Genomic DNA, 26,973 nt, shown 5'->3' with positions numbered 1-26,973 from the left:
CACCAACCAAGTTGCACGGGACCTTGCCTTCTACAGCAAGAGTGCAACGACTCATGCACCAGCTCAAAGTGCTGCAGTGGCAGCGGCACCAGTGCCACCACCAGTTTCTAGCCAGGCCTGGCCCCTGCATCCGGCATCCCTCCAGCCATCATAATATCGAGACCAGCTGAGTGCAGTCGGAGCAGTGAGAATGATCCACCAGACGGGCCTGCACAGCAGTCTTCACCAGTACCCAGCAACCAACATGCCTCCACAGATCCAGTGCCATCGTTGTGGCGGCATCGGACATATGCAACGACAATGTCCCACAGCTAGACGCCAGGGCTCACCACGCTGTTTCAAGTGTGGCCAGCTTGGCCACATGCAAGCGAGGTGCCAGGGAAACTCTTGGCAGAAGAGGCCACTCCGGCGGACCTCTACGACACCACAGTGCAGGTAGCTGCAACAGCCGGCGGCAAGGAGCCATTGTTAGAGCTTCGTATTGGGAAGTTCACATTCAAGGCGCTTTTGGACACGGGGCCTAGCATCAGCTTAATGGGAGATGAAGCAATGGAGGCAGCCACAGCCACTGGTGTGGGCGTCAAGGAGGAACGACGAGGCCTACGTCTTGCAGCGGGCTGGTCCGAGATTACGCATTCAACTAGGTGCAGAATACACTGGCCCGGAGGATCCAGGAAGCAGCGATTCCTGCATATGCCAGGCCTCTGCCGAGACATTGTACTTGGTAGGGATTTTCTGAATGCCACTAACATCTCGGTTCATGTGTCTCTGAACTCTTGGACTCTGGGCAATGAACCACAGGCCCTAATCCCCCTTGTCCGGGACGTTGGCTCTAGGGCGCCAGTCCATCCCCGGCTGGGTGAGGAGGTGTACAGTCTGCAGGAGTTGTTTGCAGAGCCTCATCAAGTCGCACACCAGGAACCCGACCAGAATCAAGACGCCCAGCAGCCCTCGGAGGAGGACGCAATTCAGCAACATGGCACTGAACATCCGGAAATTTCGGCCCTACTAGGAAGATTTGATCAGATTTTTGACGCTCGCCCTGGTTGTACCGGACTGATGGAGCACAGTATCAGCACGGAGAGTTCTCTGCCAATGCGCTGTAGGCTTCGCCCAGTCAACTCCCACAAAAGACAGATTATGGATGCCTGCCTGGAAGATTTGCTGCACCAAGGCTTGATCCAACCAAGCTCCAGTCAGGGTCCTGTGCCCTAGTCCTAGTCGTAAAAAAGTCTGGAGAGTATCGGCTGGCAGTGGGCTACCGTTTACTGAATGCCAAAACCAAGTTTCCGGTGTACCCGATGCCCAGGACAGACTGGGTACTTGCACACCTGGGCGGAGCCCAATGGTTCACGAGCTTTGATTTGTCGCAGGGCTTTTTCCAGATCCCTGTTCGCCCCGAGGATGTCCCCAAGACTGCTTTTATATGCCACCAAGGTACGTTTGAGTTTAAGAGGATGCCCTTTGGTGTGGCTGGTGGACCAGCTACATTCCAAAACCTCATGGACAAAGTACTGGCGGGGATAAAGCACAAGTTTTGTATGGCCTTTTTGGACGATGTGCTAGTATACCCAAGTTCGTTCGAAGAGCATCTGAGGCATATTGAAGAGGTCTTGGGCAGGATCACCCATGCTGGATTGACCATCAACCCTAAGAAGACACAAACTTGCAGGCGATCACTAAAGTTCCTGGGGCACATCATCTCGCCGGGAGAGTGCCGACCTGATCCTGATAAGGTTGTGGCCGTCAGGGACTTTCCAACCCCACGAACAGTCAAGGATCTTCAGGCCTTCCTAGGATTGGCGGGGTACTACCGCACCTTCCTGCCGAAGTTCTCCGAGGTGGCTCAGCCACTGTCATTCCTCCTGCAGAATAAGGTCTCGTGGTGTTGGAGGAACCCTCAAGAGGAGGCATTTCGTAAGCTCAAGTCTATGCTGGCTGATGACGTGGTGGTTGCACTCCCAGATCTCAACCGGCCATTTGTGGTGGAAACGGATGCCAGTGGGAGGGGCATTGCGGCAGTTCTCTTACAGGAGACTGTAGGGAGGCTGAGGCCAGTGTCGTTCATCAGCAGAGCCCTGAAGGAAGCGGAGAGGCACTACACGGTGCAGGAGTGGGAGTGTTTGGCGGTAGTATGGGCCGTTGACAAATTCCGCCCATATTTGGAGCATACCAAGTTTGAGATCCACACTGACCACGCCTCTCTTAGGTGGATGTTCACCACGGACCAAACTTCAAGCAGGGTGCGTCGATGGGTGCTGCGCCTGCAGGGATTTGATTGCCTCATCAGGATCGACGGGGAAAAGCCAACATCCCAGAGGACGCGCTGAGCCGTTTCCCTGCCCCAGCTACATTAGGCTCGGAGACAAGAGCGACTGACAACGAATGGTTCCCCATTGACACCGTGGAAACAGAATACCGGGTCCGGTTCGAGGAGAATGCGATGGTCCAGGAGACCGACATCTCACACCTCCTCAGAGCATCCGAGCTTGCTGACGAACAGCGAAAGGACCCTGGGATCATCAAGCTGATTAGCTATCTCAAGGACGGCACCCTACCGACTGACTCTGCAGAAGCATGCCAGATTCGGAACATGGCTGAGGACAGCGAACTGGACCATGATGGCCTGCTGCTGAAGATTGCAGGCGAAAGAAGACTCCTTTAGATGCCCAAACAACTATGCCAAACAGTGCTCCAATTGTCACATGATCACCCTCTAAGTGGCCACCTAGGTTATTTCAAGACACTGAGACGAGTGTCCGAAACATATTTTTGGCTAAGCATGAGATCCGATGTGTCTCGGTATGTAAGGTCTTGCCATTCATGCCAGACACTGAAGCCTCGCCGCCAGAAGCCAGGCGGACTGTAGACAGCACTTGGGCAGAGGAACCCATGGCAGAGCTGAGTGTGGACCTCATCGGACCATTGCCTACCTCAAAGCGCCAACACAAACACCTGCTGGTGATCATCGTCAAATTTACCAAGTTTGTGGAGCTATTCCCGCTTCGAGCTCCGACCAGCAAGGCCATATTAGAAAGAATGCTGGAAGTGTTTTGTCGACATGGCTTCCCCAAGAGCATCTCTAGTGACAATGGGCGTGTCTTTGTGTCAAACCTGTGGAAAGCAGTAATGAAACACCTTGGCATCAGAGACCGCCACACGGTGCCATACCGCCCAGCAGGACAGCTGGTGGAGCGGCATAATGCGACAGTAAAGCAGTGCCTGATGGCATATTGCAGTGCCCACCGTGACTGGGATCAACATATCCCAGAGGTCCCCTTTACAATGCGAACCTGTGAGAGCGTCACCACAGGGTACTCGCCTGCCCTTTTGTGTTATGGGCGCCAGCTCCGCTGCCCTTGGGAACAAAACCCCGGCCAACTCCCTTTACCAATCAGGGGTACGCCGGGCTTCGTGGCAGATTTGACGTCTAGACTACAGGACGCGTATGAGTTTGCTCTCGACAACCAAAGAAAAGTGCAAGAGCAACAGCGGCGTTACTACAATCGAACCCGACAGCAGTCGGAGTTCCAAATAGGTGACACAGTACTACGCGACCTGCACACCCTCAGTGATGCCAGCAAAGGAGTGGCAGCGAAACTGGCTCCAAGACGTTCGGGACCTTTCGTGGTGGTAGGGAAAGTGGGGGCCAATGACTATCGTCTGAGGGACCCAAGAACTGGAAGACTGGCGGGACTGGCACATGTGGACCAGCAGTTGAAGTTCTGCGAAGACCGACCGGACTTCGCTTTCTAAGGGGGGAGGATTGTGAGGGATAGCGCGGCACCGAACGGGCCCGTCCCGCGGATGCGCGGGGGAACGAGAGTAAAGAGGAAGAAGCGGCAGTGAATAGCGAGCGTACGCGGGACTGGCTGCAGGTGATTGGAACGGTTTCGGAAGTGGTTACTGTGCATTGATACATAACAATTCAAACAAATTTAAAAATTTTTGTTGTCCCGCTATGTTTTCAATGCATCTATAAGCTGCTTAATTCAGACAGCGTTTTCACTTAATTCACACTATTTTTTCGTCGCGGCGGGTTAGCCCCGTTGAGTGTGCTTCTCACTGGGCAACTGTGTACTGCGGGAAAGCAATACCCGCAAAACTCACGGGCATTGTTTTTCCGCAGTGCATGGGTGCTCAGTGAAAAGCGCACTCGGAGGGACTAACCAACCACGATTATTCAAGCAGTACTGTCTTGACAATCTCCTTTCATTATTCATGCTTGTTTTTTTTATTTTTCTGAGGGGGTTAATTTCGAGATTAAAGAAAGAATATTTCATATAGCAAGCCGATTTATAAATTCCCTCGATTACGATAGCTGGGCAAATCTGTCATTTATATGCCACCCCAATGTGGCCACTGGACTTTCTGAGGCCACGGTTTATAGATAAAGTTATATTAAAACTAACTGAGCTCGGAAGTGGACAAGTGGAAGGTTAAGAACAACTTTTAAATTTTCGTTTAAGCATGGTACAACGGTAGTAAAAGCCTTGGAGAAACTATTTGATATTCGATTAGAAAATACTCGGCCAAAGCCACCATTCGCTTCGAACCTCACCAATGTGTGATGTTTGCACCTGCTTATCAATCGGCCTGTGTAGAGAGAAGTGTAAGAAATCTGCTTGGTATGTGTTGCTATTCCTTTAGCAAATCGTTACTTTGTCTCACATCGTATTTAGATGAATTTCTGATCATTCAAACTTCTGATATTTCAAATTCAAGTCTGTGGCTTTCTGGAGTTCGAATAATAAGAGTTGACTGTAACCGCCAACAGGTTGAAAAATAAGAGAAATGGGATAAACTCGATACATGGCAGTTTCCATGCTAATAATGAAACAAAAAATTTCAGTGCATGCAGTTTTAATAGACTATGAAAACAAAGTTTTATATCAGTTTCCTGAAACACTCTAAGGCAAAATGTTATCTCAAGGCAGATCAATACATTGCCTACAGTCTAACTTCTGATAAATACAGTTCTAAAAGTATTCATATGGCATTGTCAATCTAGCCTCACTGTGCAGAGCCCAATTAATGGTTCACTTACAGCTTTTTGTGACTCCTGGCATCAGACACAGTGCGATTCTTCGAAGAAACTCGGAATGCTGAACATGCAGGAAGTACAGCATGGCCTGTAAAAAGCATTTAAATTACTGGTACCATATTGACCATTGTCATGTATATCATATAGTAGTATCAGAGCCCAAGAGGCATATAGCACCAAAGGTGATCATCTACCATATTTTCCGATGTATAAGATGCATCGTTGTATAAGACGCACCCCCCACTTTTCACAAGTTTCTAAGTACAAATTAGTATATAAGACGCACCTATGCATAAGACGCACCTGTGTATAAGACAAATTTATGATGCATCATTTACATTGAGCTGTCAAAATAGTTAAAAAAAGACTAATCAGATTCAACAGGAGTTCCTTCAGAGTTTGCCAAAAAGGAAAGAAATACAGTTAAACCTCGATGTAACGAAGTCGGTAAAATTCGCAATTTACTTCGTTACATTGAAATTTCGCTAAATCGAAATTTGGTTTTAGCATGCAAAAAAAAAATTCCGAAACATTTTACGGGTATGAAAACTCACCGAAAATGACATTTATTTTGGGGCAAAGTAGTCCGCGAGTTTTGCTTGCGCCTTTTGCGACAGTAGCAGCGGCGTCATACGGCGTTCGAGCGCCCAAAGCGCTTGCACGGCATCCTGCTGCCTATGCGACGCCGTGTACCTCCTCAGTACGTCCATTGCGTCGAGCACTTCCGGAGTGCTCGTGATCTCAGCACTTTCTTCAGGATGGCGTCCAAAACTTTTGCTTTCTCATCCAAAAAAAGAACTTTACGTTTCCTTATGCCAGCAAGCACGTGAGTGAACCGCCCGGTTGAAAAATAAAGCTGTTTAGTTTAGGCGGTGCCAATGTTTCCAACCTACACAGCACTCTTGCCCGCACAGTTTACTTGCCCCCTTGCGCTCACGGTGTGCTTGCGCCTTTGCTTTACATCACGGTCGCAAGACGATAATCGGTCTTCTCGGTCTTCCTAGATGGCACTGCCCGTGCGGTCGCGTCGCGCCATCACGTCGCTCCCCCGCTGAAGTTGGCTCCCGCGCTACACGCGGTACAGTGGACTATGATGATCAGTGAATGTCAGTGGTGATGCTGTTATGCCGTGTTAACTTTTTGCTTTGCATTTTCTGGCCAGCCCCGCGGAATCCGCTTTGCCGCATGCCTCGCCGGCGCTACCGGCGCCGCATCCTCGGGCAGCCTAGGAACGTTGGAAGGCCTGTCCCCGTGAAGTAACCTTTCAAAGCGCTCGCGTTTGCGCATAATTTTTTTTTAACCACAATTTTTTTTTTGCGAAGTTGTTTTTTAGATTCTATTTATTTATTGCCTTCTATGGCAATGGCGCTTCGTTATATTGAAATAGCAGCAAAATGGACTTCGTTATATAGAGACTAAAAATACATGGGGTCTATGGGCAAAAAATTATGAAAAATAAAATACTTCGTTAAATCGAGGATTTCGTTACATTGAAGTTCGTTATATCGAGGTTCGACTGTATACATATAAGATGCACCTTGTATAAGACGCACCGCCGTAAATTTTGGAAAAAAGTGTGTCTTATACACCGGAAAATACAGCACTCAAATTTAAAGCTATCCGTTGCACCTTTCTTAATTATGCAAACTTCACCACCCTAGGGTTGACCCTTCTATTAAAATAAGAACACACCCCGCATTAGGGCCCAATTGTGAGACATTAGAAATATGCTCAACATTTTTAGATGTACAATGATTCATACCAAGTGAAAAGCATGCCCAAGCCGCCTCAGTGGCTCTGGAGCAAAGTGCTGGCCATCAGATTCCCAAATAGAAATTTGAATCCCGAATCAAGTACCTACAATCTGACAGAGGCTTATTGCAGTCTAGGCACCATGTAATTGAGCTTTTAGTTCATCTTTAGGGAATCACAGCCGGTCTGAATTAAGCCTCGGTGCTTTGCCGGATTGAAACAAATGCCTAATCACCCTTCTCCTCCCCACTGCAAATTTATTTAGTTTTTAATGACATCAAACAATAATTACAGGCACCTGCACTTACCTTCAGAGAAGAAAGACAGAAGTTTTCAGTTCCTGCCTTGAGATCTTCATCGTTTGATGTAAACAGTTCATGGCTGATATTCTCTGGCTGCGTGAAGGCCAGGTATATTGAACTGGCATCTAGCTCTCCTTCCAGGGGAACTGTGTACTGAGAAAACAGTTAAGGACAGGCATAACTATGATGTTTGCCAAGTATACGGCACAACAGCAATGGAGGCCATACTGACGAGCCAGACTAAAAATGATGGAAACTAGCCAAGCCTGTCCTGATATACTGGCATCAAGAGAATGAACTGAGCACGATAAAAAAAATTCTAGAATTCTCCTAAAATTGGCACATTCTCTCTTTTTAGAAGCCTCAATAGACCTTTTGCACAAATCCCAAAGTCCTCCATGCTCCTCCTTGCCTACAAAGCATCTACCATGTGACACTGAAGAGAATGAGAGAGAGAGAGAGGAAGACAGACAGAGGGGTAGCGCAGTTGTGCCTTGCTCGCACGCCCTCGCCCACATGCCTGCGCTTCCTTCGTCGTCTGCTACAACTGATTCCGTAACAGACCATTCGGTGTCGCAGACAGCGCTGCACGCTTTGCAACAGGCCTATTATTTAAGATAATGTATCCAGTATTGAGATGAAAGTTCTCGGTGACTAAAATGCACTATGCCAAACTCTGAACTTTGCAATGGTTTAGAGTACAATCTAAGCATTGCACTCCAAACACCGTCCATTTCCTTAGTGTTGAGCTTGCACGAGATAAATCTTGACCGAACTGCTGTGCTTCCTTTCCACATTTCCACATTTTGGGAGCCAAAAAAGGATATGACTGGATCACTTGGCAGGTAACGCTTCTCCAGAAGAGGAACAGTTCCCTTGTCCACACAAAGACAGACCTGCGGAGCTCAGGACACTGCCTTTGCGGGTCCAAGCTTGGCAGGAACTTGTTCATTTCGAGCCGCTGGACAGGTACATTGTGAGATGCCCTAAAAAAAGAGAATGCTGCTCAACAAAAAAAAAAAGAGATGAGAAGCTGTATTTCAATTTATTGATTAATCCGTCATATGTAGAACTGTAATATGTGAGATACTATGGGTCTTTGTGACGTTTTCTTTATTAGCACAACTGGATTAATCCCCTATCAGGTAATGTCACATCATGTGGCACGACGTCGTGTCAGCCTCCCTTAGTACACATATCAAGACATGACTAATAGTAATTTCTTGGCCCAGAGAACAGGATAAAAGCTTATACTAAGCTAACCCGAACCAAACATGAAGATAGTCAATGCCAATTGAGGAGGAGATCTGACCGCTGCGTCCCGAGCGGCTAACTTTAGAACTACACCCATGGGGACAATAACAAAAGCGACACAGCGCTCGGCTGACGCAGCCGAATGCTCTGTCAGCGTTCGGCTGGGGATCGAGTTTTCCCGTCACCCAGGGAGGGGCTCTTTTGTAGCTATTCCAACCTGTGTGAACAATGCAGCATGCACCGTGCATCGGTCCAGCACCCGCTAGGCACGAAGGTAGTAGTAGGTAAAGCTCGCATCTCCTGACGACTGCTTTGGGGAGAGATCTGGCATGTCATGTCCCGCCAACAATACTTCGTTATTTCAACGATTCTTAAGGGGGGACACTACCCAGAGAAAAATAAATTCTGCAAAAAACATTGATTTTGAAAATTTACATATTTACATCCATCTACATTCAGGAAGTATTCCCAGAAATTTTTACTAGTTTACACTGCATAGTTAATTTTTATTAAATTATTTTCTGTCCACCGAAGCTAAAGAAAAGGTAGGGTTTGGAGGACTTTGAACACATTTTTCTCCATTCCACTTTTTGGTATAAATTCCATTTTAGTCAATCTATCGTTTGATAATGGCAATACAGGGAGGGCTCGTTCTTCAGTTTCCCCGACTGAAATTTAATAAGGAATGCGCCTATGGAGTTTGTTTGTCATTTTACAAATGTCTTTTATAATAAATGTTGACATTTTGTCGGAGACACAGAAGACCAAAAAGTTGGCCAATTTTGCAGAAGAGAAAATTGATAGAAATCAATGACTTTTTACAAAAAAAACTTTCCATAGGTGCACATCCTAGGCATTCTGCTACATATATAGCAAATAAAAATCTTGAATATTGTTATAGCTTTCCGACGATAAATTAACTAAACAATGTAGGGGTGTTGTTGATAAAAGCTGCCCGAATTTCCTTCCCACTTTACTGACAGACCTGAAATTTTGTTATGCAATTTTAGCATGACCACCAGCCTACCCTGTAAATTTCATTAATTTTAAGCCAAGGGTTCAAAAGTTGACCCTCCCAGGGGGTGTACCCCCTTAATGCTACATCGTGCCCCATGCTCTATTGAGGAAGATGATGTAAAGAATCAAGTCCACAGGCCTTGTTGTGTTGAGTCAACACTAAGCATTGGGGAACTGGAGAGAGCACCTCCTATAGTTTCTTCTCCTCACCAATACTAGGGTAGACTAGTCCAAACAAAATACAAGGACAGTCAAAGCTTAAAGGAGAAACTTGAGCCTCGGAACAGCAGCAAATGTTTTTCTGAGGAGCTTTGCTTTCTCAGAGACCCAAGAAGCTAAGCCTCATAGAAAAACATACTGGGCAGACTAGCACTGGTGCCAAGTGTGTCTAACCCTGTCTAACCATAAGTAATCTGGACATCTTCCAGAGGATGTTGAGGGGGGGATACACAGAGCAAACACTCACAGCGTAAAACCACGTGCCACCACCTCAGTTTCCTGGATGAGCTGAAGGCACTTCTTGACTTTGGATTGGAAGTCTCTCATGGTGTCCAAAAGACTGCACAGGCTTTGCTCTTGGTGCCACACCAGACAGCGCTTGACGACAACTACCAGCGCTGCAAAGCACAGTGCTAGCACTACTGCAGCTTCAATGCCACTCAGAGGTGAAGGTTCGAGCCATCTTGAAATGGCGCACGCGCTAAGGGCAGTGAGGACGAGATAGGCCCTGAAAACAAAGCGCAGCACGAATTTAGAAAGAATTACAAAAAGGAATGAGTCCCATGTTCAAGCTGCTTGTGTTGCTGTGCTGCCTTTAAAGGGACACTGACACCCCCCAAAAAATTTTTTTTTATTTTTTGCCAGGCGCTTTGTTATGGTGTCGGAGGACTACCCAATTAATATTTTGCAACAGAGTAGTGTATTTTTTTAATAAAGCCAAAAGACGCAACTTCTCGAAACCGAAACCCGACGGAGGTCGGAGAAGTGGAGAGAAGAGAGTGAGTGGCGGAAGTCACGTGGCTAAACCCGACCGTGCGTTTTTTGTTTTTTTTTTCTCCTCTCCGGTAGCAGACGACACGACATGCGGCGTGCGATGCGGCGTGCGGGAACTGCTCGCCGTGCGATTCTTTTGCAGTTATGTTTGTTCCGCTCGTTGTTCTGTACTCCAAGATGAGTTGTTTTGTACATTGAGGAGTTGGAGATGAGTACTGAGTGCCCGTGGTGAATTTCCATGATCGGCTCCAAAAAGAATACGCCCAAGATGTTGCGTGAAGAGCTGGCTCACATGTCCTGCATCCGAAAAAAAAGTGGCATTGTGCGACAGAGTTTCCGAAAGATCAACAGGATCGGGACCAATGGCTGGCTGCAATTCCTGTAGAACATATACGGGCACCTCGGAAAGCGGATGCCACCTGATTTATATGCTCCTTGCATTTTGTGGAAAGTGATTACATTGGGCGCGTTCAGTAACGGCCCCGGAGTCAAGGAGTCACTGACTCCTTCCACTGGACGGCCAAAAGTCACTTCCGGTGCACGTAACTCCGGGGCATCGGAGTCAAGCTCCGAAGCACCGAGTCCGGAGACGGTGCACGTAGAGTCAAAGGAGCTAAATGACGTAATTTCCTGACTGGTGACGATTTCCGGTGCTAAAAGAGGAAAAAACAAACAATATGGCGGGATAAGCTGCTTCGGTTCAATCGCGGGTGCGCGGTTTGCTGGCTTTTGTTAATGAAAAGTGCTCAAGGTAAGACGAATAACGCGTTCGAATATCTTTTTCAGGTAAGGCTCTTTTGGAAAATGCATTGGACCGTATTTTGTTTGGTTTGAATATGCTAATAAACAACGCAAACGTTCATTTGACGACGTGTCTTGATCATCGTTGCACGGGAACTCGGTGAATATCGACGATAGTCCTGTCCGCGCTGAACAGAGCAAGGCAGGGTATGAACGCGACTTTGGAAGCCGGTTGGACAGTCACGCAGAGCATGATACCGATTAATGTTTTGTTTGCGTAGCTAAATCGGGGTGCACGTTGGCTGAGGCTCGCTTCGGCCGACAAAACCCTGATCGCCGAGTGCGGCCGAACTTCCCGTGTGTATACGAATACATTTTATAGGAAGTTCGTTACGAAGGGCAGAAGAAACTTATGGCCGTATGAAAGTATCGCAACCGGCGGGGTAGATTCGCTGAGCCCTGTATTTTACGTGTGCTGACGACGTTTTTTATCGGCTTTTATAACAGCAGCTGCCTTTGCACCGCCAAGCGAAGGACTCGATCGCGTTGCATCGCTTCGAACAGCAGCGCTGATGTGTACAATCACCCGCTTCTTCTTCAACGACCTTGTAAAGACTTCTTCAATACCGGCGTCAAATAAAAGCGATCGTGCTCGCCATCGTCTGCTTCCAGTTTATTCGGAGACTGTCTGGCACAGGGGAGGAAGCGGAAGTTGCGTAGAAGCAGGTTTGGAGCCGCGGGTTTTTTTGCCGTTCAGTAGGCGCTCCGATGACTCCAACTCGAGGCACTTCGTTCGGAGGCAAGGGAGGCGCTCCTGAACGCGCCCATTGAGTTCGCAGGTGTCAAAACGGAAATCCCATACCATTTAATTCACCGAAGTATCATCCACAACATTTGCTTGTTATTTTTTTTTGTTTGTTTCTTCAGTGATGATTGTAAAAAAAAGAAAAAGATATGTAAACATCAAAAAATGTTTGAAAAAAAAATAATAAAGTTTCACGGGGGATCGAACCCGGTCTTACCGTGTATGAACCGGACGTCTTTCCCACTGAGCTACTGGGGCATCTCTTTTCTGGTGGATCTCTTTCCTTAGTAATAATTCAGCCGGCAAACTAAGTTGGAAAGTTTGCTGTCGATTTTTCTCTAGCAAAAGCACTCCCGGGTCGAAGTCGGGAAGCACCATGCTTTAGGGACATTCGCACCTAGTAAAGAAATCGTACGCGTGCATATTCAACTCGAAGTAGACACGTCGTGCTTGACGTTTGCGCGAGCGATGTCTTCAGCCACGAGGAGGGAGCGACGGCTCGGCGACGTCTTCGTGCAAATCGGCTTGGTGGCCGGGCGTGTCGTACGGGATGAATACCAATTCTTTTGATCAGTCCCAAATTTCTCTTTTAACGGTAGGCAGAATTCACCGGTACCGCGAACGACAGTTCTGAAATAGAAGTCCCACGCCCGCCGTCCGCTGCCATCGCCGTCCCCGCGAGTCCCACGATACGCGAAACGACGAACGCACAGAATGCTTCCGGTTGTCTGTGGAACTTTTTTTTTCAATCAACGTATTTACAGCTTTTTAGAAGCCACAAAAAATGGGTTTCATATTTTTTTCTATTTTTAATATCGAGTGTGTACCTTCAGTGACCCACGACTTTGATTAAATTTGGTGGTCGCATCGATACCTTAGAAAACGGCCTGTGACCGCAAAAAAGAGAGTGAGCGAGACTCGAACCGGCCAGTTCTTGATCGGCGGTTTTCGGGCGGAAAGAAACCGAATTTGGAGCCGCAAATTCTGTTCTGGGTAGTTGAGCTCTCATATGTCACGTACAACTAAAAACCTCGGCGAGCATAAATATTCTGTTAGTGTCCCTTTAATAAACTCACATGGAATAACAATTAAAAGTTTTAAAAAATGTGATGGTTCCTAACGTCCTATTGGCTACTGCTAATCTTCAGGCAAAATATTTGGACTAAATAAGATACAGTGTCTCCGGCAACATTTTTACCAAACTGCATTCGTAGCTTCAGAGTTTGACTGTCAGGTGTTGAGCAATATTTGCTCATGGGATAGGATTGAATGGCTGAGCATATTTTGTGCTTTGCTAATTTAGTGTTGCTGCAACCTCGTGTCAAAGCACAACAATATGAAAAGAAGAGCAGCCATTTATTTTACATTAAAAAAGTAAAATATCCCAAAACCTCTAATTGTCTGTAAAAAAAAAAAAAAAAGAACATTGTTTTCTTCTAAGAAAAAAATTCAAATTTTGGAAAAAAATTGGAAAGTCAACACCACTGAGTATATTCATTTCTTCAACATAATGTGATCAAGGATGTATGCGCTCCTTAGCACACTGCTCCAATGATATTATGCAGAAACTCTTTGCCCTAGGATGTGAACAGTTGGAGGTGTTAAAACAGTGTGCCCAAATCGCAAAATAAACAAACGTCACTTAAAAACAATGATGACAATCATTGGCTCAAGCTGCAAAAAAATAGTATACTGTAGAAAATATAGATGAGAATCCTTAAAGTATCTGTCTGTGTTAAAAGGGCACTCCAGTGGACACTGAGACCAGGCACGTAGCCAGGGGGGTGGGCCATGGGGCCCGCCCCCCCCCCCCCCCCCCCGAAATCTTTCATTTTGCTGGGACCTCCTCTCCCCCCACCTCCTCATACAGCATTTTGTCATGGGCGCCCCTCCCCCGAAACAAAATCCTGGCTATGTGCCTGACTGAGACCATCTATTTATAGTTATAACACAAGCTATGGGCTCCAAGCATCCCCCCAAAAAAACCCCGAAATTACACTCATGGGCGGCTGATTTCCCTTTTAAAAATTGAATCAAATATCGTAACATGCTCCTCTTTTTGCGCCTTGGAGTAAACACCAGGGGGCACTGCTGGACAGCATTTTCAAACACAATTTGAGGATTACATCATCTACACCGGATTTTGTAAAAATATAATGCGCAATGCGCCTAAAACAAGCAATAATAGTAACATTCAGAATCTACACGCAATTTACTATTTTTATTTGTAAAATTTGATGGAGGTAGTGGGGTCTCCACGATAACAACCCCCGCTGCCACCGCCGCCGCCGCCCCCCCGCCCTGCCCCCTGCCCTGCCCCCCCCCCCCCCCCCCCCCCCCTCCCGCCCCTTTTCCAGGAGAATATAGTGCCCATGTATTTCGATTGCCGAGTTTTCTAGAACGTCTTGCCATCCAGAACTGGTCATTTTATTGACTAAAGTCCCACAAACAATATGCCATCAGAAGCAAGATATTACAAAAAGCACTTGAGTGCCCCTTTAAACCTAATAAAAAAAAAAAGCTTTGTTTTTTAAATTCTGTTGAGTTTTTTTCATGCCTAGGGTATCTGTGTTCGTGATCACACCAAAGTTTCACAGTCACAAATTTTGCAGCTAAAGCATAAAGCTGTAAGGGCAGGTTGGAAAGTGTTTTACAGAGAATAAACTTGTAACTCACACATATTTCCCTTTGTACTCTTTTGTCTTGGCAAGAGCAGGCTGTCCTTCCAAAAAGTCACTTAAAAAGCGACGATCCTCGTCTTCAAGGCATGAACTATGTATGATGGCTTTAAGGAGTGCTTGAGTATCCTGAAAAAGGAAGGAAAACAAGTATTTAAGTGGTTGGAAAATTTCTAAGACTAGGAAAAAATAGAAATCACAAAAAGGCAGTTGAGGAGTACTTACTACAGTCTGCAGTTGACTCAGTAACACGTCCCTGGATGTGCTTAATGCATGCCAAATGTAATGCTTCAGATTTACCTGCATGCCAGAACACAGAACAGTCAGGTCAAAAGCTTTGTGTGTCTAAAAGGCTACTTTGAGTTAATGTTAAATAGGTCAGACAGTCTGAAGGATGCAATTCAGCATTGTTTTTTGCCTGGAGCCCATAGATTGAGATACGACCATAAATAGACTATGCAAAAAGTGGTTTAGTGCCCCTTTAAAATGCTAAAAACTTCTAGATTTAATTTTATAACCATTTCATTTGTCACTTTCAAGGGGGCTCAATATAAAAATACACCACTTATTTTTTTCCAGGCTTTTAGATGCCAGTTCCTTCACAGAACAGAGCATGAGGAAAGCGATGCCAACCGCCGACACATCTCCTGGGAGTGAGGTAAAGAAGATGCGACGTGTCAGAATTTACTTAGCACTGGTAACTATGGCGGATGCATGTCATATAAAGACTTCTGTGTTCATGTGAATTCCATCATCAATTCTTAGCAGACGAAATCATCTCCTTCGGCTTTTCGGTGCTTGCACCATACAGAGTGACACACAAACTGGAAGCAGGGTTATGGACCCAACGCCGGTGTTTGGACGGACCCGGCTACATGCGGCATTGGCCGCAGCCGGATGCAAGCCGAAACGAAGTACAGCCTCAACAACATTTTGGCATCTCCAGAACTTGGAGAGTGCACATGCAGTCAAAACTCGGCAGAGGGCAACAGACATGCGCCGGGGGCTGGGCATTTGCTCTGCACTTCTTGTCCTGATGGTTACAGTAATTTGACACCACTAACTTGTTGTTCTTGAGATGGCTGAAGAGGAACAGATTAAGCGACAGTATGGTGATTGAAACACTAGCTGTCATGTGCAAAAGATGTATCCTAGGTCCCGCAACGTGCATTCGACACTACCAGGAAGGTCATTTTTGGCGGACGATAAGTGAAAGATTTCTCTCGGGCTGCACTAATCACCGGCAGGTTCAAATCGTGGCAACCAGTGAAAACTGCCCATTATCACAAATGACCCTTAGGGATCGTATGGACTGCGCAAGGTCTTTCCCCTGCTGCCTCTCCCGTTCTAAGCAAGCGTCCGTGCACCTTTCATATATTTTGTAGATAGGGCTTTGTGTATTCAGGGTTCTTTTCTTTTTGTAACAAATGCGGTGTTTTTTGGTGTTGGACAAGAAATCCGTGTTTATCGGGCTTTATGTTGAAGAAACGGAACAAGAGCATGGAATTCCCCAACCGGCAGAGAACATGCTCACGGCCAGAATGCTTCGATAACGACCTGATCCCAATAATAAATAGGAGGAAACGACATAAGGGGTCTGGTTTCCAAAGAAAGAAGTAGCCTCACAGACAGTTCAGTGTGGCTGTGTTCGAGGTAAACACAAAATAAAATTGTAGTTGAAAACTTTTTCCCCCCGAGAGACTGGCGTTTTTCTCTGAGAAGGAAAGCTCTAATGCGGGGTTTTACGGCTTTCCCCGATTGTGATCGATTCGGATCGGGGGTTTGTTTTTCGGAATTTAGCGCTATTTACCGAAAACACCGAACCCCACTCATAAAGCACTATACCAGTTTTGGTGCGAAGTTTACTACGTACAAATAATGCGATGATTGTAATGTGGGGTGATGTCTGCGAGTTCTTTGGCGTCCCTTGTGGCTTGTCCTTCCGGTCCAACGATTCCACGTCCAGGTCGGAAAAACTGAAACCAGCGTCAGTCAAGTAGGCATAAAGAGGCGAATTCTGTTGAGAGACGGAACCAGACATTCAATGAACGGGATTGCACTTGTGTAACATCCAAGACAGTGCTTGGTTTTTATTCGATTTCATTCCGGAGGTGCCAGCAGTGAACTATGCATGGGATTTTGACACCTACGAGCTACTTGCGATGGAACGTTGCGTGAAACTCGATTGCGTTGCAATCGAGCACGTCAATTGAATTGATTGCAGTGATACAAGGACACTTTTCGAGTTTAGAGGAGTTGAAATTAGCTGTGACATAAATATCAGAATAACTTACAGGCAAAATTATTTCATCGTCAATTGAATCCATCCTTTTTAGGGACAGACGGGGACGATCGCTCGGTGCTCGATCCTCTCGTTTCAAAACATTGAATGATGTTCATGCCAGTGCTACTTGTTCATTTGTCACTTTCTTGAACACGAAATCGCACAAAATCACGCGAAATGAAATCTTTTGTTGGTTACTGTTTTACTGGTTTTACTAGAAGTAGCCAAACCATTTAACTCAATGCATAAAAATAGTTGAAGTTGATTGTGTATTTAAACCACGATCATGGGTGGTAATGATAATATTGTAGAATATAAAAAAAATGTGGACGTTATGGTTAAAATTATTAAAAATACTGTCCCGAAAAATATTAAAATAATGAATGTAATAATGTTAGTATTTAGATAAACTTAGAGGCAAAAATGCTGAAATGGGAGGTTAGATGGCGCAATCATTCATTCCTGTTTCGGCTGTTTCGTTTTTGCAAGTCTGTGCTTGTAGCTTGTAGCTTCGCTGGCCTCGCCAGCTTTGGCATCGTAGCATCGTAGTGCTTTGTGAGCTTATTTTACTTCATGTGTCGCGTGTTTGAGAGGTGCTGAGCTGACTGAACTATCGCCAATTATCGCTGTCATGTATCGTTCTTGATCAGTCCGTTCTAGGCATAGTTTTGGGGGACGGTGAACTCTACTTTCAATCATGCTGGTTCAAGACGTCGTAAGTTGCAGTTTCTCATCGTGGTACGCGAACTTCAAAAACGCAACCATACCTAGGTAATCAATCTCCCTTATCACTCTGGTAATCGCGTGTGTGTATGCAGTTCGATTCGAAATCTAGTCTAGTCTAAAGGAAGTAAAGCGTTTTTGCCGCTAATGCATGTCAATTTGGCTGAAAAATTATGTTGCGTTCACCCTCTTTTCCGATTTTCTCTATCAGCATTTGCATCCCAGTTACAAAAGAATTCGTCGACTACCTGCTCTCGGACGGCATTGTTCTTCCCGGGAAGTGAGTTAGCACATTTTTCATTACCACTTTAAATGACGTTCAGTTTTTCAGTTTTGTTTATCGCAGCTTTGGTGATTCGTACATTACTAAAAAAAAAAGTTGATTTTTTATTGTTGTTTTCTTTCTAATCACAGGGTACCTGCATCACAAAGTTGCGCAAATGATTCTGATGATGAGGTAAATACCCGGGTGTTCGTCCCCTTGCCTGAATGATGGTTCGTGCGAGATGGTGCTTTGCATGTCACGGCTCTGCGTTGTGCGACTTTACAGGAGTTAGGACACGAAAAATTAAACAGGTACATTACTCTTGATATGAAATGTTCACAGGTTACTTGGTGTATACACCAAGTTTTGCCATACATGCCAAGTTTCCTCCTCTCCTCCATGTTGCACAGTCTTCTGAGTCGCACGTGCAGTGAGGTGAGATTATGGGGGACAGTGAGCTTCCGGTTGCGTTCTTGAGCATGTTCTCGAACATGCTCGCCAACTCTCTACGCTCTCCAGTGACCCGAAGGTTTTTGCTTAGAATCTAAACACTTTTTAGGCTTTGTTTCTATCATGTCAGGACACCGCAACTTGTCGGCATCGCTGATGTTCGCATCTTGTAGCTAGTCTCGGATGAGCGTAAAAAAAAAAAAAAAAAATAGGTGTCAAGACTTTTTTTTTGTCACCGAAGCAGTGGAGAGGGGATGACTTTGTTGACTTTGGGTAGATGGCACAACATACACTTTGGCAAGTGATTCTTGACGGTGATAAGAGGCTTTTGACACATTAATGCTTAGACAACGCAAAATTTAGAACTTAGCTTCAAACTGAGCAGACAATTCCACAACTGGCTAATTCACTACAGTGGTCCTCATTGACGTCACCCTGTGGTTTTCATAGCTCCGACATGTGGATGCAGGTCGGGAAATAGTCAACATTTTGCTTTGCCACTACATGGTGGAATTGCAATATCTCGGGGGAAATTGATGTGTTGTCTTTAATGTGTGCTAGAATGAATGAAATGAAAGTAGTATGACGCAACTGCTTGCAGCGTTAAAATCATTGTACTGCCCCTTTTAGGCTCGCATTGCATGATGACATTTACTTGTCTGAATGACGTGGGCAAATGAATGGATACAGCCGACTTGGCTTATTGTGGTGCCTTTGTAGACAATTGCAAGCATGGCGCCCTGACTGGTGTCCTATGCATGCAAGCACGTGCAGCTTGCATGTGAATATAGCTTCGGCAAGCTTGCAATTGCAACGGTCTTGTCCGCACGAGCAGAGACTTGGCGGCAGCCGGTTGCCTTGCTTGCAATTGTCTATAGCAGTGGTCGGCAACCTTTTGGCGAAGCGGGCTGAGTCGCGGCGAAGCCTAGGCGGAGCGGGCCTTGCACGAACTTACATTGACGTACATAAATTGAAAATGAACAGTTTCTTTATTTCACGAACAACATGAGATACAACATTTACCCGAAAACGTAGAGACTCCTCTCAGTGAGACTTTTGGTGTTGAACTGCGCTCGCCAAACTACGAACATCCACATTCAAGCTGCTAACTGCGGGTTGCAAAACATTGTGGGGGTTCTCGTCAGTCATTCGTGAGCGGAAGTTGGATTTTATGCACTTCATTCGTGAAAAAGTCTGCTCGCAGACGGGCAGTAGTCAGCTTTATTTTTTTTTTCTTTAGCTGACTGCGTAGGGGGGAGGGGGGGGGGGGGGGGGGTTTACCGGGAGGCTGAGGGCCGTATGATACTACCTCGCGGGCTGGATCCGGCCCGCGGGTCGCTGATTGCCGACCACTGGTCTATAGGAATTCAAGGAAATATTTAGCACCATGTAGGCCATAGTAGCTGCATGTACTTGGATGAAGTGGTAGCTGAACTATTGAGCCTGGAAGCATCTTCTTAACTTGTGCAATGCATGCATTGAAAGATGTCAGTGTTGATGATTATGCTAATGGTTTATCCTCATTATTGATTTACCCTATATTGTTTCAGGTTGACTGGTCTGAAGCAGACTGTGAATCCAGTGAGGTGACTGATACTTTTTTGCTTTATCCTAAGGTTATACAAATCTTAAAAAAACACATGTATAGGAAAAAAATTTTTTTTTTTTTTTTGAACAGCTTAGATGGAAAAAGGATGTCATAAAACGAATCTACAATGAAGAAAAAAAATGAGTTATATTTACGGCGCAAGACGAATTTGTAGTTGGCGCCTGCGGGAGCCGCTGTTGGTCACATGGTAGACTTGTGCACTGCCGCCGCTGCAAATGTCGCGCCACCGCCGCATGCTGAGCGTGGTGCGCCGCCGGTTCAACGCATTTCTTCATGCTGCTGCCGTCAATTTCTGACCGGTGCACAGGTCTGTCACGTCTGTGCTTTTTCAGGAGCTTCCTTTGGGCTCAAAAAGTTACCTATTAATCTTCGTTGTTTGTTGCACTTAAAACGAAGATGAATAAGCAACTTTTAGAGACCATAGGAAGCAAGATGAATAAGCAACTTTGAGAGACCATAGGAAGCATCCAATAGAGCGCAAGCACCATGTGATAAATGGTGGCCAGTCACGTGATAAATAGCGGCCACATTTCCGCCGCGAGTGCTGAATACAAATTCGTTTCGCGCCATAAATATAGTTCTAAAAATTTTTCTTGTTCGTTGTAAATTTGTTTTATGACTTCCTTTTCCCATCCCAACTGTTTTAAAAAGAAAAATGTGTTTTTTACCTTTGCATATGTCCTATAATTGAAAACAGAAAACACTTGTTTTATTCAGCTGCTCACCAAAGGCATTGCATCTCACAGCTTGTCCTGGTAGTGATGCAAAAGCTAGGTGGGCTAAGTCATTGGGAGTTTTTATAGTTCCGTTTGGTTATTGGTTCGGGTTGGTGCAAGTTCTTTGTAATAAGCATGCGCCTTTCGCACGGCAAGAAGATCTCGGCGCACGAGTTTCGATCAAACATGCACCATTGTTGGGCTTCGAGACTTGCGTTACGGCCACTGTCTCTTACGGCTAATATTGCAATGTGCTGCAAGAGCATGGTCTGGGGTGTCACTCTATCTACAGGGTAAGTCCTAGGAATTGCTGGCCCTTTGATGGGAGTGTGTAAATCGCTTCCTTAATGCATTGCACTATGCTTTTATACAGAGGCAGTCAAAGATGGTGCATTTTGTTTATCACAGTGTGAAAAGAATGAGCTTACCTAATCAACCCTTTGAGTGCCGGGTTATTTTTTGCTGCATGCGGAACAAATATTTTGATCTCTGTAACACTGTAGCACGCTTTGTGAATAATATTTGACACATTGTTCTGTGGGCAAAAAGTTGAATGATGTCTGCATGCCCCCAACGGAGGACATTTTTCTATTATTGTAGTTTTTTAGACACAGTATGAATGTAATACTGTAAAACACTTTATTTTTGAGACCCCTATTTTTCGCGAATTGGTCAAAGAGGGCATAATTGCGGCCACTTAATTTCGCAAATTCCAGACTTCAGCATTGAAACTCTTAAGGATAGAAATTTTCGCATGCCCTTAAATTTCTCAAATTTTTCAATTCGCGAAAATTAAGGACTTGCAAACATTAAGGGTTTTACAGTATCCCGAGAGATGGACCACCTGAAATCGAAACCTAATCGGGGTAAAATAGGAAATAAACTAACCTGTTATGTGCAATAAAAAAAAAATAAAAATGCTAGTTTTAGATTTTTGTGATTTACAAAACTTGTGGTTGCAGTGAGAGGTTAGTGATTGCAGTGAAGGGTGATGAACCAAAGACTGTCCTTCCCAGTCGGCAATGTTTGCTTACCTCCCGCCGTGGTTAAGTAATATCATTTCTGCCGATGTCATTATTGGCCGGGGCTGTGCAATTAGACTATAGTTCAGTGTTTTTTAAAGCAATAGCAAATCATGCTATACTTCGTTTCAGCTTCCGTCCGCTAAAGCTACGTGTGGCCGGAGCCAATCAGACGCTGGCAATAGATCAGGTGATCTCGTGTACACCTTTGTATCACTCCGCTGGTCGCGCTGGTCGTCCGCGCCGCCTGCGCTCGCCGAGTATTTCGTCTGCTACCGGTGTATCAGCGGTATCGAATGCTACAGGTTTAAAAAGTGCCATTTTACGTTCTGAAATTTCGTCACAGGGGATGTCAGTGCGTAGGCTGGCCGCTGCCGTCTGTGTCCAAGCTTTCCACCTGTTCGGCATAATTTCGAGATGTAAAGTACAGGCTACAAGGTGCCCGATGACCCGGCCGTTGGTGTTTCCTTGCATTGTCTGGGTATACCAGGGCTCGAGGCGCAGTCCTTTTCATCAGCTTCTCGGCGTTCAATGTGATCAGCAGGTAAAGAGGTGCTCTGAGTTCGCCGCGTATCAGTGAATTGTAGTGGCCCGGACGCCTTTCTTTTTTTACAACGCATTCGCGGTACGACGCGGCCGGAGTCTCCTGCCGAATTTGAAAGTAGACATTCATCACGCTCTCTCACGCCTGACGCCCCAACGTGCCTTTGCGAAGGGATGTTTTGAAGCGACTCTGTGAGGAAAGCTGCGAAGCACATTATTTCGGTCTTTACGGTAATTACGGGAACGAAATCACACAGAAAAACTGAGCGCTCCAGCCGTGTTGCCGGCGGATATACATGCTTTCACCAAACCACATGCATTTACATATATTAATAAAACCATTAACTTCAGATATTTAATTCTTTTTGTTGCAAATAATTCTCAGCAGAACATATCTGGAATATTGTGCTATGCTAAAACAGTTATTAAAAAAAAACCTTTTGCGGACTACTTTGAGGTGCGTAGGAATTTTCTTCTCGAAGTTGCGAACCGTCCCTCAGCCTTTGGCTGCGCTCGGACGGAAGCTGAAGCGAAGTATAAAGATAGACGTGGGTTATCTTTTGGGGGCGGGGCATCTCCGGATATTACGGTATGCAGAGGCGCCTTGACCTAGAACCCCGAGGTCACTCTTTTGAGCTGCCTTGCTCGGCCCTTTTTTTTTTTATTTGGAACTGTCACTGCCTTGTTTTGTACAGAGTCCACAAGTAATTCCTAGATTTCGGTGTTCACCACAAAGCGCGAGGTTAAACAACATAGGTTCGCTGTAACAACGAAGGAGCTTGCCGAAAAAGAAATTGCCTAAAAAAATATTTTTACATGCAATCGAAAAGCGACATTACAGCATTGTTTTCATTGCTAACTCACACATAGCACTACAAATAAAAAAAATATATATGTGATGGTCTATTTTGGAGAGGCAGGGAAGTAAACTGAAACCACACAGGAGCGCACCCAAGTTTACTTGGGTGTGGCACTCTAGGGGTTTAATAATAAAGTGTTGGGAGCGCGAAGTTGCTACCTACGGCAACTGTAGGTAGCGCTTCCTTCGCTGCAGTTGAAGTCGCCGTAATATGGCAGCTTCGATAGCAAGCAGAAGGTACAGCAAAAGAGGGGTGCCTTCCCATCACTAACCTAACCTACCGGAATGAGTCTCATCTCCTGCCAAGAGGTGCAAGGGAACCCAGACCGCCACCCTGCCAGGGGGTCCAGGCGGTAAGGGAGAAGGCCCAGTGACCCCCTGTCTGGCACCCGTGCTGGCCGCTGACCTGGTCGGGGCACTGGCTGTACTCTTGTCGCCACAAGGCCCCTGGGAGACGCACCTCGTTTGTCGGTGGTCGTCTTCCTCAGCGAACCCAGCTGACATTCCTTTCGAGGTGTAAACTGAAATGTGCATGCATCCTAAGTGGTTGTGGCGTTATTTCCAAATGAGAACTTGGAAATAACACAAGCTGGAATGTGCATTCCAGGAATATGCAGACACACAAAGTGTAATCTATGTGCGTGCAACACACATACAAGTAAAGTCAAATGTACATGCATCTTTAGTAGTGGCCTTATTGCCAATTGAGAACTTGCGGGAAATACAAGATGGGATGGGATGCGTGTTACAGGTTTGTCGCATAGACTGGAGGGAAAACTTTAACACTAGTCGATTCAATATGAATTGTTCTTGGCTGTAAACTGTTGATATTCCATTCCTTCTACTCTCCTTTCTTTTTTTCTATCATTATTTTAGGACAGGCAGCACACATCCACAGTACCACAGTGATATGATTACTGCATCAATTTGCTTACCCTTCTACATTCTGCTACGTTTTGCTGAAATGTGATTTAATTTTTGTTAACACAATCAAAACGTAATTTCACTTTATTAATACTAAAAATATAAAAGCCGAGGCCCCGCTATATGGCCGAATTGTCACGGTAGGCTTGTACAAATTTTCAGAACTTTCGATTATCACTTTAGTTTCATACTTACTCGGAAGTCGCACAATATTTCTCATGTTCGTGGTCTGTTCTGGTGAGCTAGGTAGCTTCGTTGACTGTTCTCACTCCGCACTGGTGCACTGCAGTCAAGCGAAAATCACGGAGTAGTCATTGAAATTGTTTGTGTCTTGCAAAACAAAGCGCAGGGTAAATTAAAAAAAATATATACTATATATATTGTTAGTGCTGATGAAACAACTTTACCTTGCAGCAGAAAATAATGAATATAACTGCCTTTGGTCGGGGACAGGTTAAAGGGGCACTGACACCCCAAAGGTCGTATTTATTTTTATTGTCTAAAACGATGCAAGCTGCAGTCATAGACACGCAAATAAAAACGCATCGCGAAAAAAAACTTTTTTGCGCGCGCGCGCGCGCCTTTTTATTTTTAGCGTTTGGTTCTCCCGCCTTCGCCTCCTCGCTTCTTTTGATTCGTGACGTCAAGAATCATGAAATTTAGAAGCTTTGTAGGCGACATCTTTATAACATTTAATAACGGCAATCCTAAAACATGTTTTTTAACGCAATTGCGAACGCACTACGGCCCTTTTTTTTGAAATACCAAAGATCGGGAGTTCGTTGTGGTGCCGTCTCCTGGATTTGTATCATCCAACGGAAAACAGGCGACACCGCTCAAAACCGGTCCGCCGCAATGCCGGTGCTCGCTCCTTTCCTCCTCCAGTGATGTGATTGCTGTGCCAATTGCGCCAAACTGCGCCAAGGGGCTAACCCTGCTACATCCTGCTACATTTCGCCAAAATATGGCTAATCTGTGCCAAGCCTGCGCCAAAGGACCAATTTTGATCGCCTTTTAAAAACGAACCTAAACTGAGAACCGTTAGCTAGGTGGCACAAGACGCCGCCCGACACAAAGTACCCTGCATGAATCGTGTATTCGGTCTTGCATGATTTTTCCCGCCGTCTCGCGTTTCGCGCTCTCGTCGTCTCGGTAATCTCGTCTCGCGTCTTTTTTTCTTTTTTCTTTTGTGCGGACGCTCCGACGTTAGTGTGCAGGGTGCCAGACATGCCGTCATACTGTGAAAGAAAACCCATGTTTTTGCACGGCGAGAGTTACTTTGTGATCTGAAGCGCTCGCGCGACGTCGTGTGTTGCCGTCCCCACGTCGCTGCAGATATGGCGCTTTCTAAACTGAAACGCATCGACATTCCTGCTCTTGTTTAAATCATATGCTGCTATAAAAATCTCTCTAACTCAATCAATGCTTGGCGAAGTTTTGATTACCTAGGTTTCTCTCGGTGGGCTTTCTTTCGAGAGGGACCCTGATACAGGAAAAAATTCCCGCGAAAGAAAGTTGGTAAAGAGAAGTGAGCTAAAGCAAAGAAGGCAATGTTCACACGCTGAACCCGCACACCGCGCTTGTTTTTTCGAGTTCAGTCTTTGCACAACGCGCTCCAAGAGCTTTTTGACCCTGATTTGCAATGTCTTGCATCGATACGCTAAGGTTCTTTTTTTCTGTATGTTTAGCCTGTACCTTGTTTGCCGGCCTGGCAAGCGCGCACCGCTGAAATCTTTTGTGTTGTATGCTGGACAGTTACATTTTGCATACTATTTTGGGAACCAGTTGGCGACGGAGCGGAGTGGCATGGTTTTGGTTTCGGTCGAACAGCTGCTGTGTCCGCTCGTGTGACGAAGCACGTGTAACTGCAAGCCTGCCGAAGTTGCCCTCGCGTGCATGTGAACATGATTGCACGAGAGGCACAAGCCAGGACGCTTGCAATCCATTGTTTTACGTTTGCTTACTTTTTATACAAATCTGCCACGTCGGAAACCAGTAAAACGATAGCAAGTGTTTTTTTTTTTTTTTCGGTATTGCTCGGCAGCGCCTACATCACTGTATACTTGTGGGATGTCTCAGCAGCAAAAGCACAAGCAGCGAGTTCCGCCCAACACGTCACAACACAACGCAAAGTGCTCTTCGTTTGTCCAGCACTTAAAACAAATATTTATTTTTCTAAGAATATATATGCTCCAAAAGCCACTTTTTTCTGCTCCGAAACACTGTTTTGGCTGCTCTAAAAGCCACTTTTGCAGCTCCAAAACACCGTCTTGACTGCTCCAGTGGCCACATTTTCTGCTCCAAAACACTGTTTTGGCTGCTCCTTAAGGTGCTCCAAAATGGCTTAGGCCAATCACATCACTGCTCCTCGCTTTGGGTCACCATGGCAACAGCAGGGAGTGGTGAAAGAAAGTGGACTCTCAGGACTCTGCAATATTTGACGTCAAGGCACCGGCGCCGATCGCGCGGGAACTTCGAATTCGGCATTTGGAAATTGTTTTTTTACTTCACAAATGCTGAATTCTCAAATTTCAAATTTTGAGGGTAATGTCCCGGCATCGTTTTCAATCGTTTCGGATAATAAAAAAAAAAAAAATGATTTTGATGTGTCAGTGCCTCTTTAAGAGTTGAGGGCAAGGGAAAGGAGGGCTGGGGCGGAGGAAGCCGATGGAATGCTCGAGAGGAGGGGAGGAAACATCCCCCTCGCTCTAACATTCCGCCTCCTTCCTCCTCCCCAGCCTCTTTCCCTCACTCTGAATTCTTAACCTGTCACCAACTATAGGATATATTATAGACTGCGGTATAATTAGTATTTTTATTTGAGTTTGAGATTTAGCAAGGATTCTTCCATATATTACGATAATGAGAAGGGCATGGAAGACAAACAGACGACACAGGCTTTCGACTTGCAACAAAACATTTACTGGCTTCCCGTTGCCTCCCGAAACTCCACGGGGTGCATTGCCTAGGAAGGGAGAGGGTGGTAGGTGAG

General features: G+C 45.7%; 2 protein-coding genes across 3 annotated transcripts in view; one reads left to right on the top strand and one right to left on the bottom strand.

Moving 5' to 3' along the window:
• Window positions 1-17,063, bottom strand: part of LOC8023389 (vezatin) — a 40,090-nt gene extending 23,027 nt beyond the window's left edge. Inside the window, exons 1-8 of the mRNA XM_029991891.4 lie at window positions 16,881-17,063; window positions 16,460-16,603; window positions 14,812-14,886; window positions 14,585-14,715; window positions 9,836-10,096; window positions 7,926-8,084; window positions 7,105-7,246; window positions 5,048-5,132 (exon numbers count right to left, since the gene is read on the bottom strand). Coding sequence (XP_029847751.2) covers window positions 5,048-5,132; window positions 7,105-7,246; window positions 7,926-8,084; window positions 9,836-10,096; window positions 14,585-14,715; window positions 14,812-14,886; window positions 16,460-16,603; window positions 16,881-16,913 — 1,030 coding nt within the window. The 5' untranslated portion in view covers window positions 16,914-17,063. The remainder of the gene's footprint in view (window positions 1-5,047; window positions 5,133-7,104; window positions 7,247-7,925; window positions 8,085-9,835; window positions 10,097-14,584; window positions 14,716-14,811; window positions 14,887-16,459; window positions 16,604-16,880) is intronic.
• Window positions 17,064-17,336: 273 nt separating this feature from the next.
• Window positions 17,337-26,973, top strand: part of LOC8041222 (cell division cycle protein 123 homolog) — a 42,258-nt gene continuing 32,621 nt past the window's right edge. The window contains exons 1-5 of one of the 2 annotated variants that reach the window (XM_029991892.4): window positions 17,363-17,641; window positions 17,805-17,873; window positions 18,008-18,050; window positions 18,201-18,293; window positions 19,859-19,894. In XM_029991892.4, coding sequence (XP_029847752.2) covers window positions 17,568-17,641; window positions 17,805-17,873; window positions 18,008-18,050; window positions 18,201-18,293; window positions 19,859-19,894 — 315 coding nt within the window. In that variant the 5' untranslated portion in view covers window positions 17,363-17,567. Of the gene's footprint in view, window positions 17,642-17,804; window positions 17,874-18,007; window positions 18,051-18,200; window positions 18,294-19,858; window positions 19,895-26,973 lie in introns of both variants that reach the window. The other variant, XM_029991893.3, reaches the window with a different exon arrangement.

The sequence above is a fragment of the Ixodes scapularis genome, unplaced genomic scaffold (genome assembly GCF_016920785.2).
Source record: "Ixodes scapularis isolate PalLabHiFi unplaced genomic scaffold, ASM1692078v2 PGA_scaffold2__306_contigs__length_199485367, whole genome shotgun sequence".
In the NCBI taxonomy this organism is placed as follows: Eukaryota; Metazoa; Arthropoda; class Arachnida; order Ixodida; family Ixodidae; genus Ixodes; species Ixodes scapularis.
This window is presented reverse-complemented; position numbering and strand designations above follow the sequence as displayed.